At 43.1% G+C, this 18,020-nt stretch overlaps 1 protein-coding gene across 3 annotated transcripts in view; it reads right to left on the minus strand.

Annotated features, from left to right (window-relative positions):
- The window catches only part of RORA (RAR related orphan receptor A), a 384,509-nt gene that overhangs the window by 71,738 nt on the left and 294,751 nt on the right, over positions 1–18,020 (minus strand). Inside the window, exon 1 of one of the 3 annotated variants that reach the window (XM_040600295.1) lies at positions 2,837–3,052. The exons of the other annotated variants lie outside the window; for them this stretch is intronic. Coding sequence (XP_040456229.1) covers positions 2,837–2,867 — 31 coding nt within the window. The 5' untranslated portion in view covers positions 2,868–3,052. Of the gene's footprint in view, positions 1–2,836; positions 3,053–18,020 lie in introns of those variants that run through there. 3 annotated transcript variants of the gene reach the window in all.

Below are 18,020 nucleotides of genomic sequence, written 5' to 3' on the forward strand. Positions count from 1 at the left end.
CTGGCATGACAACCAGACCCATGTTTCTGCCCCAGCGCAGGTGTTTGCTCACCAATTCACAGCACCTGGTACTATTCTCCTTGAAGTCAACCTTGAAGCTTCTACCAGTGAAGATTCTCCCAGGAATAAAATTGGTACCAATGAACATGCTGGTGAAACTACCCGATTCTTTGCAAACTTGTACTGGCAAACACGTGAAGTCACACCCTCCCTTAACGCTATGAGCCGGCGACCTGGCCTGCACATACTGTAAACTGGGAATGTGAGCAGGATGGATCCTCCACAGACTCACAACAGTTGATAAATCATTTTTTAAAACCCATCAAATCTAGAAAATACTTAGTCATTATGAACTTCGATGCTTCGCCACTGCCTATTTTCTTAGAAACAGAAAAAAACTCTCCTTCCTCTCTGCTTGAAACCAGAAAGTTATGTTTCTTACCACACAGCCTGTTTTAAGGACACATCCAGCCCCTCCATCGGGCTGCTCTGTTCTCCATCTCTGAGCATACTGGTGCAGCTACCAGCGTGTGACAGCGGGCCAAAACCTTCACTCATTCAAACCGGTATATAGTCTGGCAGTCTGAGAACTTTTCAAAATAACTGCAAGCATGTTTGTCAGAACATTATGTTGCTCTTTTTTTTTTTAAAAAAAAAAAAAAAAAAGAGCCACAAATTAATTTCACATGGTATTAATTTGGGCTACCTGAACAGCAACAGGAATGAAATTAATATTATTTTTTTTCACTCACAAAAATCCAATATGGAAATCTGTAACATCCCATATTCTCCTGCAGACCATGATTTCCTGCACTTCAGAACCGTAAAAGATCATAAGCACCAGAAGATGCCATTACAGCACCAAGAACCAACAAAATATGCAATTCACCTACATGTTTTACATTTTTTCCTTGTACCTTTAAGCCTATATAAAACTACATTCCCTATGCTACTGTTCTGCTTATCTTAAATCACAATATTGGATTGTGGATCTATTATTTCATGACACTCTCAGACAAACGACAACACATTTCCTCCAGCTGAACCCCGTCCAGCAAATTAGAGAAAGGACAGGAAACCAAAAAAAGTTTTTCTGTACACTAGAAAACTAAATGGTATTAAACACGAATTAAATATACTATGTAAGTATTCTGTGAAAACTACAGAGACCTAAGCATTTTCATAGTAAAGCCATTAGGAATTATACTTTAAAACCCAGAAGCTGGGCTCCACCAAGATTTTACATCGGTGTGGGAACTGGTTTAAATGAAACTCCCAAGAGAGTAAAAAAAATATTTCAAAGTTGAGTTGCTGAAAATCATCTGCCTGCTCTTTTATAACACACCTTAAGTCTCTGTCCAGAAGCATACAAGGCAATTACACCCTCCGATTTTTTTTTGTGTACTTTCCTCCTTTTTTTTTTTTTTTTTTTATTTGATTTCATGGTTCTAACAGGCTTATGAGGGATATGTTGAAAAAATCTTATCAGAAAATGTAGAATTCTAAGGGACTGCTAAAATACCCATATAGTTTGCACTTGAAAAAATGCATTTCCTTTTGTTATAGATGCGCGTATTTGAATCGACCCAATTACATTTTCTTGCCAAATACATTCAGCATGGCTAATGATTAATGAATATAGTGCTTTTCTCTTTATTCACATAGGCTTCTCTCCAAGAAGAAATGGAAGCCCAGTAATTGAAAATTACCATGCCTCAAACACTGTGCTGCTGCTGGTGTGCATTACCTACTGCTTTTGCAAAGGGAGGGGGGGGGAACCCAATATCTAACTAAAGCAGGATTCAATTTCCCCCCCCCCCCCAAGTAATTATTTATTTTTAAAAATGCGAAACTTTACCTACACAATCCAGGAAAGTATTTTAGAGGGTAGAGATTTAGTATTTTAGCTAGCGCATCAAAAATAAATGTTGACAGTGACACTCTTGAGATCACTATGAAAGAATATCATATTTAAGAAATGCCAGTTCCCGGTTTTAGTTGGGTTTTTTTTTTTTGGTTTTTTTTTTTTTTTTTTTTTTTTTTTTTTAAACAAATAAAACCAAACCAACTGTGACTTTAAAAACGCTGCAATGCAAAGTTCTGCTGCGGTCCTCACTTTACGAGGAAACAGGGCAGACCGAAAACACACCTCGAAACTTTTCATTTCTCATCACAAACTTCGCCCGCCGCTCCTCAGCCAGAGGCTGCCCCTCTCAGGGCTCGGGTCGGCAGGCAAGGAAGGCTTCAGGTGTAAAACACCGCGCTTACTCGGGAGCTCCGATTTCTCCTTTCATTCCAAAGCCTTTTACGAACGAGCAGCCCTTTCTTCGGACGGCGTTTCAGCCCCGCCGGCCGCCTGCGGGCTCCTGCGCGTCCGCTTCCCCTGCGCTGGGGCGGATCTTGCGGCGCGCCGTGCTGCGGGGCCCCGGGTGAAGCTCAGCCGGCTCGGCCCCGCGCCCCCCCGCCGAGCCGTGCGGCAGGGAGGCGATCTCTTACCCTTCAGCTCGCCGGGGACGGTGCAAAGTGCAGCGGCTCCGCGGCCGCCCGCACCCAAGCGGCGCGGGAGCGCGGCGGCGGCTGCCCCGACTGCTGCCCGGCATCACGGCCCTGGTCCCCGAGGGCTCCCGAGCACCTGCCCCGCTCCCGGGGCCGCCCCCCGTCCCGGGCTCCCGCAGGCCGCCCCGCAGCGGCGGGACGCCGAGCGCTGGCACCGGCGCACGGAGCGGGGAAGCCACGGAGCGCCGCGACTCCAGCCGGCCCCGCCGCTCCCGGGCCGGGCTCCCCCCGCTTCCCCGCGGCACGGCACGGCTCGGCGGCTCCCGCGGGCTGCGCCTACCTTTCATCGCGGCGAGCACAAAACACATCATTTGTCAGGGGCGAAGCGGCGGGGAGCGGAGCGCGGCGGGCAGGGAGGCGGGAGCGGAGGCGGGACGGGACGGGCCCTGGGCGAGAAGCGCCGCCGCCGCCTCAGCAGCAGCCGCCGCCGCCTGCCAGCGGAGAGCCGCGCCGCGCCGCCATCCCCCGGCCCATATGAGGCTCCATGTGACCCGCTGACATCAAGCCAGCCCCGGCCCCCCGCCTTGTTTACACCGCTCGCTCCGTCCCTCCCCTGCCGGCGCCGATGGGCGGCGCGGGCGCCCGGTCACGGGGCGAGCCCGGCCCGGCAGCACCGCCCCCGCCCGCCCGGCAGCGGGGCGGCCCCGGGCCCGGCCGCACGGCGCGGCGGGGCTGGGCTGCGGGGCTGTCCCGGCCGCCGCACGCTGCTGAGACCGGCCGGCAGCAGCGGCAGCAGCGGCAGCACCGGCTCACTACCCGCGGCCTTTCCCCGTCCACCCCCCCTCGAAAGATCTGTAAGTGTTATTTTAAGTAAAAAAACAAAAAACAAAAAACAAACCCACACTGTATCGAAGCCACATCTGGGCATAACACGACTATACACTTAATAGTCGTTGACTTGATGATCAAGCAGAACAGCATTTACATTTTAAATCCGTCTGGTGACGGGTTTCAGGCTCTCCTAGGATTTACGGGGAACGCGGGAAGCATTATAGCACTGCTGGAGTTATTTCCATGTATGCGGTAGCATCAGCTGTCACCACACTGTCAATTTGTGAGGTGAAGTTTTGCATCATTAATACACACACATCCGCCCTACAAGAGGGGCAGCGCAAGGCTGAACACAGAAAAAAATTCTAACCTATGAAAAAATAAAACCACTTTGGTGAAAATTGCATTAACAAACCCAGTAGCTTTTCCAATCCCTATCCTAGCCGCTGGAAGAGAGTGTCACAACACATAAAACTGAAGAAAAGCATTGATGCATTACAAGCTATTTAACAGGGGACAGAATATAACATTTCATAATAATTTAATCAGAAGTATAAGCATTTAATGAAAATAAGACAAGGGAAACCAGATAAACAGAAGCCAGAGGAAGCATCTTGGTATCTGAAACAAAACCCCGTATTTAGAAAGAGCCTTTATGAGACAAGGACACCGAAACAATCCGTTATTAAATGGCCCCTAATGACTAATTCTCACCTATTTCCTTAATGAGTTCTCGATACAGCATGATATTATTTAAACATGATAAGACGCTATCCAGGTGTACTTACCATTTATCAGTCTAGTCATTCAAATCCCATTAATGCAAAATATTGTTTAAATATTTTATTTAAAAAATAATCCAAGAGCTAATCTGGTGCAGTAGTGTAAATTTAGCTAACATCTTCAGCATAAAGTTTTTGATTTGGGTTTGTCATCCTTACTTACATTAAGCCGTTCCTACCAGTAGCACTACAAGTACTGTGAGGTACTGCTCAGAAAAGTTACAGTGGCAGATCTGGTCCCAGGTGGGTTTGTGTTCATGGAGTTTTATCTGCAGCACATGTTTTAAAGTTGCGATGCACTGCATAGAAAGCTTACAGGTCACCCTGGACTGAATCAAACACCACTGACAGTGCTGTTCTGATCTCTTCAGAACCTGGAAAATGCTGCTTTTACGTGTGGGCCAGCTGCTGCTGTGGAATTTAGATGCAGTCAGACGACTTGCAGCAAGCACGAGAGAAAAGAATGATGTCTTAATATATTGTAACGTGGAGTTAGATCGTTGTAAACATTTCACTCTGACACAGCAAGTAATGTCAGACCTATGGCTTGAAAAATGTCACAGTCCATTAGCGCTAGTTGTCTTGTCAGACATTTAACCTTAAGGTATACAGCATTACATTATTACTGATCTGTATTTGTTTCCAGTCCAACTGAAATGCAACTGGTAATCTGGAATGACATCTGATGTGCTAAACGGCTTCAATAATAAGCAGGCGACACAGATTTTGCATTCTTACAGATGCCTTGCAATGGTTGTTTCATAAAATTATAGAAGATTGGTCATCAGATATTTTAAGTGAGAAGAGCACATTTAAAATACTTTATTGTTGTCAATATCCCATCTAAAGCCATCTGCTAACTGACTTCTGTATGTATAAACATCCATTCACACTTCAGTTTTCTGGCTTGGTTTGACCTCATTATGAAAATGCAATTTAAAATCCGTTTCCTCCCAATTTACCAAACTATTGCAACACTGAAAGTCTCACTCAAGTTCAGACACCATATCAATGACAACACAAAGACAATGTGACAGTCAAATAATACTTAGCTCAGTATTGCAGTTTACTCGTCACGCAACTGCTCTCACCGATTTGTACAGCGGGGTTTCATTTGACATCTATGAATGCTCCTTATTTTCCAGAAGCTTGTACTTGATTGTGCTTGTTACTCAAGCATTTGATAAATACCGACAAAACACGGCAGGATTCATACCCCTACTGTTCACAGGAGCAAGAAACCACACCTCAGCCTACACACAATTCTTTCCTGGATTTCTGCATCCAAAGTCCTCCTGAAGGCATCAAATCTATGTATTAATGGTTCAGACTAAGTAGCGGCCTGCAGAGCAGACCCTGACCACATCATGCGTTCATCCTTTGCGCCACCTTTTCTTCAGAAAAGGCAGCAGCTGGTCCCAGGAGACAGCCAGGCCTGCTACCCAACAGCCAAGGCACCTTCTGTGCACACTTGGCAGGGCACACAAGCATCTCCTGCTTGGGTACGTGCCCCCAAATGTGGGGTGGTTCCAAACCTGTGCTGCAGCTTCTCTGTGGTGCCAGAATGTGGCCATTTTGGCAAAATGGAAATTCACGTTTCAGTTGCGACATTGGTTGGGAGCAGGCTGCCTGGACCTACCTGGGGCTGGCCTGCTGCCCTGACCCGACCATGGCCAGCACAGGGTGCAGAGCCTGGGCACAGGGCGCAGGTTACAGGGCACAGAGCCCCGGCGCAGGGTGCAGGGCACAGTGCGGAGAGCCCCACCGCAGGGCGCAGAGCCCTGGTGCACAGTGCAGGGCACAGGGTGCTGAGCCCAGGCACAGGGCCTCGGCACACAGTGCAGGGCATAGGGCGCAGAGCCCTGGCGCAAGACACAGGGCGCAGATTCCCGAAACAGTGCGCAGGGCACAGGGCGCAGAGTACAGAGCCATGACACAGGGCACAGGGCCCCGGTGCAGGGCACAGAGCACAGGGTGCAGAGCCCCGGCCCCGGTGCCGCAGCCTGCCGGTGAGCAGCTCCGGGGGGGCCGGGGGTGCGCAGTGGGCTCCTGCCCTGCTGAGCCACGGCAGTTGCACTCTCGCCTGCCCCAGCCCCAAGGTGCTCAGAGCCCACTGCAGGGGAAACTTAAATTCTAACCACACTCGAATATCCAGGAACTACAAATGTGAGATTGCCAGTTTAAAGGTCTCCATGTGTTGTGTAACCTTATCACGTATTGCTCTGGGTTGTGTCGATATAAAAGGTGTTCAACTTGTTAGCCTAACCACAAGCCGCTGCAGCAATCGGAGGGAAACAACTGTTTCTAGCAACCTTTTCAACCTCTGCTAGGGGAAAAAAAATCTAAAAAAATTAATGTTGAATTGCTAACAGAGAAAGGGAAAATACCCATGACAGCTATTTGCACTAGTAATCAGGGAACTAGTATTTGAGTAGTCTAAGCACAGGACAGAAAATATTGAAAAGCCCTCTTCCTCCACCTCTTTTTAAACCTACTGAGCGAAGTAATACATTCAGCTTCCAAGATGAACCAGTAACCACTCCTAACTACTTGTTCAAAGACATCCCCAAACAGAAGTAGTTTAAATGCAACTAATTAAAGAAGGATGTTTATGTTGTCCTGACTTGGAACACCAGCGGAGGGCATTTCTGCGGACTGTCAGGTCATGTCCATTCTTGCCTAAGTGAAGCTGCATGGTTATGCTTCATTCAGAAAGAATTCTGAGACCTCCTTATCGCTGAAATGTAAGATTCGACTAGTAAATGCAGGATGTAACCACTATACTCCTTCTGTATACAGCAGTGGGGAAAAAATGCTCTTAAAAGAAGAAAATGTGTCACATAATAACCCCGTCTGAAGGAGGTATAACCGCACAGGATTGTTATGAAGCTGAAGTTGTCAAACAACTACAAGGTACAGCATTTACCCACTGCTCTATCACCATCACATACACAACTGCATACAAATCCTCTGGCAAAGAAATAACTGCATGCTGCGTTCTCCCATGAAGATGAAAACTTGACTTACTGGAAAAGAAATGTGATATAAAACCATTTCAATAAAATCGTCCAGGGCCTCCATATTTTCAGTTTTTGCAGAGACAGCTTCTTCCCTTTGTTAAAACGACCTATAACTAAGTTCTCCACATATGTTTTTGCTTAACAAAAGAGCTTAGACTGTCTGTATAAATTTACATGATCATGCATATTTTTAATTGTTTTTCTGAAGTTTTCATGGGCTTTTAATGAAGTAAGTTCTTTAAAAGTTCCAGGAAATCTTGTATTGATTCAAATAGATAGTGGTAACATTTGGAAAGGCTCAAGTATTTTTCAGTGCTTCAAACACCTATAGAAAATTCCTTTCTTATCAACATTTAAATATCTCCTCTGAGGAACTAAACGCTGGCCAGAGAAGGTGACAGTAGCTTCCTGATAAACAGGAAAAAGCAGGTGATACTGAAAGTGAAGCCTCCCCCAACTGCAACCTAATCCTAATGTCAGGTGAAGTGTTCAGCTCCCAGCTCATTACAGGGATGCAGTGCTAGATGCAACAAGAGTTTGAAATGCACAACAAGTTCTAAGCATTGTGCTGTTGCCTTTTTGGCTTCTTACACAACAATAATTATATGTGAAACCACGCAGGTGCAGCAGTTGCAGCAGCCTTGTTTACCAAATACATCCAAAACAAAGTGCAGGAAAACTGCAGCCCTAAATAATCTTCGAAATGCAAGTCACAATTCTGTCCACCCTACCGACAATCACGTTTTAAGGAGTTTCTAATTGATATACGCAACACTGACAAAAAGAAAATTGTTGTTCCTAAACACATTTCCCTTCTCTAGATTCAGTGGTATTTTAATCTTCATTTATTTCTAGCCCTCCAAGTAGCACACTGTCGAAGATGAATCTAACTGAGGTTGTCCTCATTAAGTTGCCTCTTTTTCATCTATTTAAAACTGCTGCTGTGCTGACCCTGCAATCATACCATTTTGCTTCAGACAAAATACCTTCCCAAATTCTTGCTGAGGAGGTGTGCTTTTGTGCAGCATGGGCCTGCAGCTATATGTCTTAATCAAGCCATTTTTTACACTACCCCACAACTTCCAATTAAGTACATTGCTATCCACAACTTTTGAACTGGTTGCTGTGCTTTGCCCAACAGCTGCTACAGTTCTGCACCTGCTGAAATGAAGTATGACTTGACAAAACGTTTTGGGGTTCATCTGGATGAAAGGCAAGTCCAGAGTCATTATCATCAGCTAGGTATGCTGTGGGCAGTACAAGATGTTAAAGATCTAATCAACTGGATTGTCACCCAGTTTCCACTGGCCTTGAAATCCCTTGAAAGGATGTAATATTTGCCGCTTTTCAAAATATAGGGTAACAGCAGTACACTTTCAAATTAAAGTGATTAGAAAGATGAGGCTATGGCCAATTAATCACCTGCCACCAACTGCAAGTGGGTCCATGGAAAGATTACAAGGTTATCAAGAAATTGATCCAACTGCACTTAGTAGCCTCTGCTTTCTCTCCACACCTAAAACATGGTTATGAAGTGACGGGTATTGGAGTACTGATTGTGCTGCTACTGCCGAGTCCCTGTTGGATCTCAGAGAGATTCTCATCTATAGGCTTTAAAAGTTGGTCTTAGATCACATTATCAAACCTTCTTACAATGTCCTAACATTAATACTGCCAAAAAGCAGGAATTATTTGAAAGCTGTTAGAGCTCTCAGTTTCATGCATAATCTTACCTGCCTATTTTTGGCCGGTGTTGCTTGCCAAAAACTGCAGCTGTGTACTGTTCAGCATTTCCCTTTTGGTGGGGAAAAGTCAATGGATGGTGTAAAACCTACTGCTGAGATAACTGTCAATAGCACAAAGGAAAGCAAGATACTGGTTATCCTCAAAGAAGCAACTGTTAGACTCCTGTTTAAGGATCATCATCATAGAGTCATTCTTTGGCATAAACAGGCTCTCCAAAGAACCACCTTTCCCTGTAAACCTGCTCAAGAGAATTGTGTTGGTTGTGGTGAAACATCTTCAACATATTTTGGAATCTTCAAAAGTCCTTTTGCTCCTTTTCAGCTTGACGTTTGAGCTTCAGCAGCACAGAAACAGCCCTTGGGAAGTTGCTCAGTTAACTGACCATACTGCTGGTGACAAACGAAAACAAATGCCCAGGTGCAGAGATACTGGATGTCAGCCGTACAGGCGATAGTGCCTTTGGAGGCTTGCTGAAAGCAGACAGAACTGTGTAAGCGCTTTGGTCCCTTTCTGAAAAATATCTTAGTAGGATTGGAAAAGTTCTTACTTGTCTGAAAAGCCTTCGGCCTGTAGCCTTTTCAGTCAGTTTTATGGGCAACAACTGAGTTTCACAAAGTATTGGGTCCAGTTCCCCAAATTTAGCGCATACAAGTCATTTGCAGAAGAATCGCAATGCTCACAGGGCAGCCTGGTTTTCATGCATTCCCACAGGAAAGAAAGTGAAAACTATTAAGAATGTTCCAAGCCTGCCTACTTCTCCCAGCAAATTTATGACCGACCTGACCACTGGCTTCAGGTCTTTAGCCAGTTACGTATCAGGGTAAGTAACAGTTGGTTTTTTTTTTTTCCCTGAGGCACATTGATCAAATGGTGGTGTTTTGTTTCTTTAATCCTTGGGTTTCTCTTTCTGCCCTCTTCTGAATCATCAGGGATGGCCAAGGCAGGGAGAAAAGGCAGTGGTGAGCAGTGTGTGAGATGAAGCGAGATTATTTCTTTCTCAGAATCCCCCTCACACACGTGTCTGGCCAGATGCAGCCCCAGGAGGGAACCCAGTGGGTTTCTGGCCTTCTCCTGAGGCATGGTTCAGCAGTCAAGATGAAATGGGCATAACCCAGCGGATCCTTTGCCGCTCCGTGTGCCTAGGGCATTAATAGCATTTTAGTCTCTTTTATTTCCTCTCTGCTTACAGCACAGGCTCTAATCTGTTGACAAACAGAATGCTTCAACTACGCTTAAGAATAACCAGAGAAATGTAATAGTCTGCAGCCTGTGGACTGCAGCCAAACAAAATTGTCTCTTCTGCCTCCAAACTCTGGAAAGTATGCCTACGTCACAGCTGCCAGAGAAGAACCGAAGCAGTCTCATGTACAGAGCAGAGGGGTGAGGGTGAGGAGCCTTCATGTGCTGAATTTGCCCTGCACCCACTTCCAGATTGATCTAAATTAACCTAAAAGAAACTGTAAGTATGCCAACATCTAAATTGTTTCAGGTCATGTCCAGCGTCAAAACTCCCTCTTATGCTACATGAGATCAGTAAACAAATTTTCCCTCTTTTCAAGAATGTAATTAAGAATGTGAGATTTAGTGGGACAAATAAGCTGTGCTGGGCATTCAGAGAACCAATGTGGAAAGCATCTGTCCAGTCAAGCAAACCAAGCAATGATTCTGCGTTATGAAATACTCTTTTTATAACTATTGACATTTCAGTCAGCTGTGCCACATGTCAATAGTGGTTTTATTGCTCACATTTAAACTACAGCTTTCAGGACAGGATTCATCTAACTTGACATTGTCTGATCAGCAGCATATTTCCTGCTCCTGTGAGCATATACATTATTTATACAGCTTTGCACTGGAGAGTATTTGGGCTATTATGAGAAAAAATTTAAGATCTGGCATGCTTTTATGCCTCAATGCAAACTACAAGCTTAGAACCACACATGCTTTCTAAGACAATTAAAGTTTCATATTAGGCCTCTCTCCAGAATTAGTCTTCAAGTCACAGCTTATCACAGCCTTCTAAGCCTGTCTGACTCCCTTCTTTCCAGCACAGCACTTAACAGACAGGTCTCAAATGCTGTGCATGTCGCATTTTCTCCAGTTCCTCCTCAAATTAATACTGAGCTCCAGAACAGAAATACTGGAAAGCCTAACATACCTTCTGATCACATACCAGTAGATCACTGTTAATTTCTCCCATTTCTCACTTCTTGGTATTCTGATGGTAGCTGGCAAACTGTTTTTTTTAAGAGATCAAATGTTATTGTTCTAATTAAACTCCAGCAGCTTTCACTCCAGATGTCCTCCCCCACAGCACCATTACATTCTTAAAATCATGGAAGAAAATTCATTACTTCTGATGTGTTAGTGAAAAATACATGGCAGCTGATTATGGCTTTTAAGGCTTCAACCTTAAGGATAAAATAAACTTTACTGATCTATTTTCAAAATTCAATACAGCCTCAACCACTGTATTTCAAAGAAACAAAACACTGCATACCTACTTAGAGTGATAAATAAACGATGATACAGTTCCTGGGCGTGAAATCCATACAGATAATTCCTTTGCGTAGTGCTGATTAATAGACATGATAAAGTGACACTGTTGAAGGATATTAGACTTTAGCAGAAGCAAAATAAGAAGATGATTCACTCACAAAGGTAATTATTTGAGAGCATTGTTTTACTAATAATCACCTAGTTCAGAGGAGAACACCTGCACAGTACCTTCTTTTACTTCAAAAGGGGGGTGGGGAGAGCAATATTCTAAGCTGATGAATTTGATTACAAAGCAGAGCATGTAGGGCAGACCACCTATAGAGAATGATCCATTGTTTTATATAAAACCTGGTTTTTATAACCTGCGTTTGTATTAATTTAGCTCGAGACAGCATTTTTTTAATCCTATTTAGAAAGCAAAACAGGTAAAGGATTTAGAAACCTTCTCATTTTCTATCTTAGTAATTTAATCTGAGCTACTACCACTTGCTTGATAAGAATAATTTTGAACTTATAATTTAAAACTCATTAGCATACACCCATCTTACAGAAAAGAATCCGCCAAGCATTTTTCACATAGGCACATCAATTCTGATTACTTCAATTCAATTTTAAAGGATCTTTGACAGGGCTACTGAAAGGCTTGTCAAAGAACAAGGAAACATTATGACATTCTTTCCCCATATCCCTTTCCAGAGCATGAAATATGAGGGGCATTTCTAATAGAATCAAGGCTAATTTAAGATACTGTTAATCTTTACTTTAAGGCTGCTGTGGCTGGGGAGGTTACCTCTAGCACACGGCAGCTGTTCTTCAGCGCACATCTGTAGTCCGGTTCCAATGCATACCCAAGTTATTAAATAACAAACTTCTTGACATAATTCAAAGCAAACATATTGCAAGCATGTATTTTACAAGCTACAATGAGAAGACATACTTAAATTTCAATAGAGGTTGTTTGGTTATTTTTTTTTAATTTAAAATGGTATCTGCTGCTTTTACTCATTCTGTTCATTTTTAGCTGAAGGACAAAGAGTATGTTTTTTCTTTTTACTGACTGGAAACTGCTTCCCCAAAATACTAATTTTGCTATTTTAAAATGAGTCATTTATCTGCTTTCTAGCATGAACAACTGAAATTGCTTTGTATTTTCAGTTACAGTGCATCATCAGAGCTGTTATGCTTTACATCTGTTCAACAAGCCTGTTACAATTATACAATCCACAAAAAGCCGCACGGTAGTGACAGGTAAGATACACTGCATATAGCGGGCCAGACCTTGCTTCCTGCACACACCCCAGCAGCCCCGCTGAGACCAGTGTGGTCACCCACGGTCTGGGGGCAGACGGCACCGACCAATCCAGCATGCTGGAATACGGCTTTTCTGCAGACCGCACAAAAAAAGAGCCAGGTGTTCTGCAATACCTGGGACAGATGAGTAATTTTCAAGTGAAACAGAGAGGTGTGTGAGCTGGGCTACGAAGCAACGAAAAAGGAGATACGTGCCAAAGAATAAAAAAAAAAAAAAAAAAGAGAAAATAATTACTTGAAGACATAGGATGTATATCAATGAAAAGTAAAAGACAAAGAAGACTGTAAAAGATCAAGGTATGTTAAGTTTCTCTATGCCATCACCAGAATGATAGCAGCGAGAAGAACCCCTACAATTCACTGATCAAAGACAAAGTGACAGACTGCCCACTGCTGAGGTAAAGCCTGTGAGGGACGGAGACAAGCTCTTGTGCAGGTGACTAAATGGCTGCAAGGTGCTGAATGAACAGATGACACCATTTTTTAACAAATCTGAGATGAATGGAAGCTGGACCACTTCTAACAGAAGAACTGAAGAAAACTTCAAAAGGAGGTGAAGAAGACCTGAAGTTCAGAGATATTGATGCAATCTGCACCAAAGTGCTGAGGAAGGAAGCTTCTGAAGCACCACTAAAGATAGTTAATGCAACATGGAATGAACACAAATTGTATCAAATAGGAGAAGAACTACCAATGTGAAACTGCTAAGGTAGGGCAACCTACCTCTATGTGAAAAAAGGGAGAGGTCTCATGCTATTTGTAACCAGAAAATCATGATCATTTTTCCTTCACAACCTTCTGCTTAGTAATTTTGAAAAATCATACAGAAGAGATGTATGTTAAAAATCAAAGGGTATCCTGGTAGAAGCAATTACTTAAAAGATTACATTCTCTTGTAGCATGTTTCTGAAAAATATAAAACACTAGACAACTCTGAGCCTCAGTTTTAAGAGAATGAGAAAATACAGCATTCTCCGTGACAGCATCTTAGCTCTCCTCGGTGTCTATCATACAAATCCTGTATTTTCTTCCAGTATTGAAGTGAAAAGGAGACAAGTGGCAAATGGGAGCTGGTGCTAACAGAACCTTTAAAGCTCTGTGCCCAAAATCAAGCATACTACCGGAACATGCAGCAATGCGCCGGACAGAAGAGCCTCTGGTGCTCTCAAATTTAGGAATGTATCAGTGCCTGTGGTAAAGACAGTCTGCTAATATTCTGCATTATGCTATAGATCCAATAGCAAGGGTCCACAAACCTTGTTGTTAGGGCCAGCCCATTCAGTGACGGTAACTAGATTTGATTTTGGAACTGGGCATTTTTCTGCAAGACAAAGGAAAACCAGGTAATTTTGGGTCCTCAGTAGTTTGCATGCTTATATAGTTGGGGTCTTGAACTCCCCTAGGAAAAGGAAAGAAATTACACATATGAACTAGTCTCTAGAAGCTCCTAAAGATCTCTGAGAATAGCTAAGAGAAGGGAGGAGCAACTGCTGCTGGGGATTGAGTGCCTTGTGTTCCTCAGGGCTGCGAGCCACTTTGTTCAGAAGGCACGGTATCTCCTTGAAAGAGTGTCCGAGGGGAGCCCCATGGACCCTCCCGGCCCACAGCAAGCTTTCAGGTGTGCACTGACCTGTTACAGGAAAGATACACCATTCCAAAGCTCTAGACTTTTTACTCCTTTCTTCCTAATCTTGTCTTTTCTTCTGTTTCATCTATATAGATGTTAGCCTTACCACACAGCATTCAAAGCCACACAAAAGCATTTATTCTGTGTCAGACTTCTTTTCCATTTAAGGCTGGTACTCTGCAAAAAGCAATATGCACAGTTTCATAAGGGGAAACTAGTGCATTGTTTTTGCCTTCACAAACTCTAGCCCTTCCTCTTTAGTTGTCTAGTGATCCCAAACCAAAAACATGCCAAGACATTGCAATATAAATGCTTCATTGGTTTTATCAACCAAATAAGAAAACAAATGTTTTCAAGTAATCATTATGTTAAAATTAAGCCTACAAAACATTTAACAGTATTAAGGAGGAAGAAATACGCTGAATTTTTGTATGATGAAATCGAAAGGAAAAATTTATAAACCCTATAAAACCAGACCCAGATTTCCTGACACAAGAACTAAATCTCAAATCTGGCCCCCAAAATCCATGCATGATCAGTGGTCTACCTGTATGAAAGTGGCAGCAGCTGGGGTTCACACTGGGGTTTCAGCTGGCATAGTAACAGTAGGCAGGTCTGTCATTTTCCTAAGTGAAAAAGATGCTATCTTTGTCAGGAGAAAATGGGAATGTGTTTCATAATGCTATACCAAATCTTCAGGTCCAATACAGCTTGAGAGGCGTATCACAAATACTCTGTGAGCATTGATGACCGTACAGCAAGGGCAAAAATCACTACATTTGTAGAGGTCTTATGTCAGGTAAAAACTTTCAGTACAGATATTCCTCCTTCTTTGTTATCTGAAGTACATGTTGTCACTACTTGCAGTGCTGATTCAAGTTGTTTCACACCCAGCCATCTAGCTCGTTTTTGCTTTCATTTTCTCATGAAAATAGAAGGGCAACCTAAGGCAGCACCAGTCTGGCATTAGTTGGTCCTACCAATTCATGGGAATGTCTCAAGTGGTAATTATTTAACGTACCATGACGCTGAACAGGATACAATCATCCCAAACTGTGAGATCATGTTCTGCCACATTTCAAGTGCTTGTTGCTGGAGATGTGACAGATTACTGATGCGATCCAAAATCCAGCAAAGACATAAAAACAAACTTAAAAGACACAGGTAGCATGAGCAGCTGAATGCCTGTACGCTTCCCACTCTGCTAAGTAAGGTGAAAAATCTCACTAGAGATAGGCCTAATTGTTTTCCGAACTGATGAAGACTAAGAAATAAATAGGAAAGGACTGGCAAAGGCAACACAATAATACTGATGGTGTACAGAGGGTTTACAAGAGTTAGGATTAGGGGATACAGCAACACTGCAGTATCTTGGTGTTCACACTACTATTATAAAAAATCAAGCCAAACGCAGCTAGGTCACATTAGAAAGCATTACCTTACTTCTTTAAAGGATTATCATTTTACCAGGTTATTGTTTTTTCCCTTATCACTAAGACACATCAATATCAGGCTGGATATTGTTATGCCTTCATGGCAATTCTGAGTTTTGCTAAAGGGGACTAGCGGGAGTGGTGTGTTGTAGCTCCTCCCATTAGTACTAGGCAATGTTGTGCATATGTGCTGTAGGACGTGCCACCGTACTGTAAATGTACTTCCTACTCCTACACCCCTCCGAGAGTATTTGTAGCCGTGGGGTTGCAGGGAAGTGATGTTCAAGATCACCACTCAAAAGGCAGATGCACAAATGAGGGACAGGCTTGTCACTGACAATGCCTTATTTCTTCAGGTCTCCCACTAACTGAGTTGCCATTTCTGAACTGGGATTACTGGGTTAGGGGAGTTTTCCTCCGTATCTGTGAAACCCATCCCATGCTGTCTGTCTAATGGTCCAAGTTGGGGTTAGACAGGAACGAAGGTCTCCCTGAATCACTGTGGTGCGCACATCTTCTCCTCTTTAATTCTGATAACAAACGTGGTGGTATCTCAACAAAACAGGAAGCTTTTCAAAATTAAAAGAGGCAATGCAGAGAAAACAAAAGCTTCACATCACATTATTTGAGGAAAGTTTGGAAAACACTGGCTTTTTTGAACAGAAATATTTCCTGATCCTTTCTCCTGGTTTCTAGACTGGGTGGCTAAACACGGACCCTCATTTGCTGTCTCAGTTAGCATATTTTGTTCAAATATAAGTATGATAAAATGGTTTGAGGACTAAGACTTGAGATCAGAAACTCAGCAATAGAACTTGTAATGTGTTTCACGAGGTGTCAAGATGGCCTGTAATGGAACGTTTAGAGTAGAATTCAAATAGACATGAGGTTGTAAGAGTTTTTCAACAGTGAGTTAATGAGAGCACTCCTTTATAAAATGAAGGACTACAGAGTGCTTTTATTGAACCATAGCTTTTTTGAAAAGCATTTACTATGGAAACCAAGTTCTGTGAAAAGATCCAGAATACAAGGGAAACCACAGGTATGGTGTCTGAACCAGCTTTCTGACCAGGGAAACAAGAATTTTAAAGCCTGGTGACAGGGGGTGATTGGATAGGAAGATAAAAGTCCCTGTTCGACAAAAGCAATGTCTGGTATCCTATATTGAAGACTGCAGTTTTTAGTGATAAAGAGCAAGCTTTACACTCCTCCCCTATATGCATTTCCCTGGCTTGAGAATATTTCATCAAAGTGGATTTTAAAAAAGACTTAGCCATTTAGAGTGGGTTTTCACTCATCACAGGCAATTGTAAGCTCTACTGATCATTTGCCTAGCTGCCCTCCCTATAGAGAAGTGTGGGAAAGAACATTATAGAGACTAAAAATATTAGGTCCATCTAGGAATGTCTGCACCAGCCACTGGACACAGAAAGTAGAAATTCTGCTGTGAAGTGGTACAGACCTGGTGCAAGCTCAGGAAATGATCACAAACCAAGAAGCCTTTCACCTCTGAGAACCCAAAATTTGCAGATTAAACTCTTGTGTTCTATCTAATCTTTCAAATCCTGCTGCATCGGAATATGGGTACGTGGGCTCTCACAAACTAAGCCCCACACTCCCCAGCTACCACCACTGTTTATATATCTGAAATGCAATGCCACGCGCATACCTGGAAGGTATTAATTTCCTTTTTTCTCTGTATCTGCAAAACCAGCTTCATGCCAAAGGTTCAATAGTTATCAAAAGTTCAATACTTACGAAGATGGACTACCCATGAGTACAGTGCTAAAATAAGCCTATCATGAAGAAGAAGAAGGGGAAAAAAAGGCAAAGCCCATTTAAGAAAAACAATCTATTTGGTTTGTTTATCAGAACTAGAAGGAAAGCAAAAGAAAATCTATGCTGCTTTGCAACTTCTTGTCAGCAAGGTGAATTGAAAATGTGCTGAGCTACACATTTCAATATTATATGCCCACACCCAAAGGATGCACAGGGAGTGGAGATGAACAGAACTACATGTTCCTTCTTTGAATTGCACCTATTATCTAATATACCAGTAGAAACATTTCCCACCATAATCATATGCATATGCCTCAAAAGCTGTTTATCTGGCAACCTTCATTAAAGTATTAACTGGCATATCACCCTCCTAGCTTACTGCAATGATTTAGGGGGAAAAAACCAACCCAAACAAACAGAGCCACCTTTTGTCCACATTGTAAGCGTAGCAAAAAAGAAGCACAAACTGGCATTTTCTTGATGAATTTATGCAGCT

The sequence above is a fragment of the Falco naumanni genome, chromosome 7 (assembly GCF_017639655.2).
Source record: "Falco naumanni isolate bFalNau1 chromosome 7, bFalNau1.pat, whole genome shotgun sequence".
NCBI classification, from domain to species: domain Eukaryota; kingdom Metazoa; phylum Chordata; class Aves; order Falconiformes; family Falconidae; genus Falco; species Falco naumanni.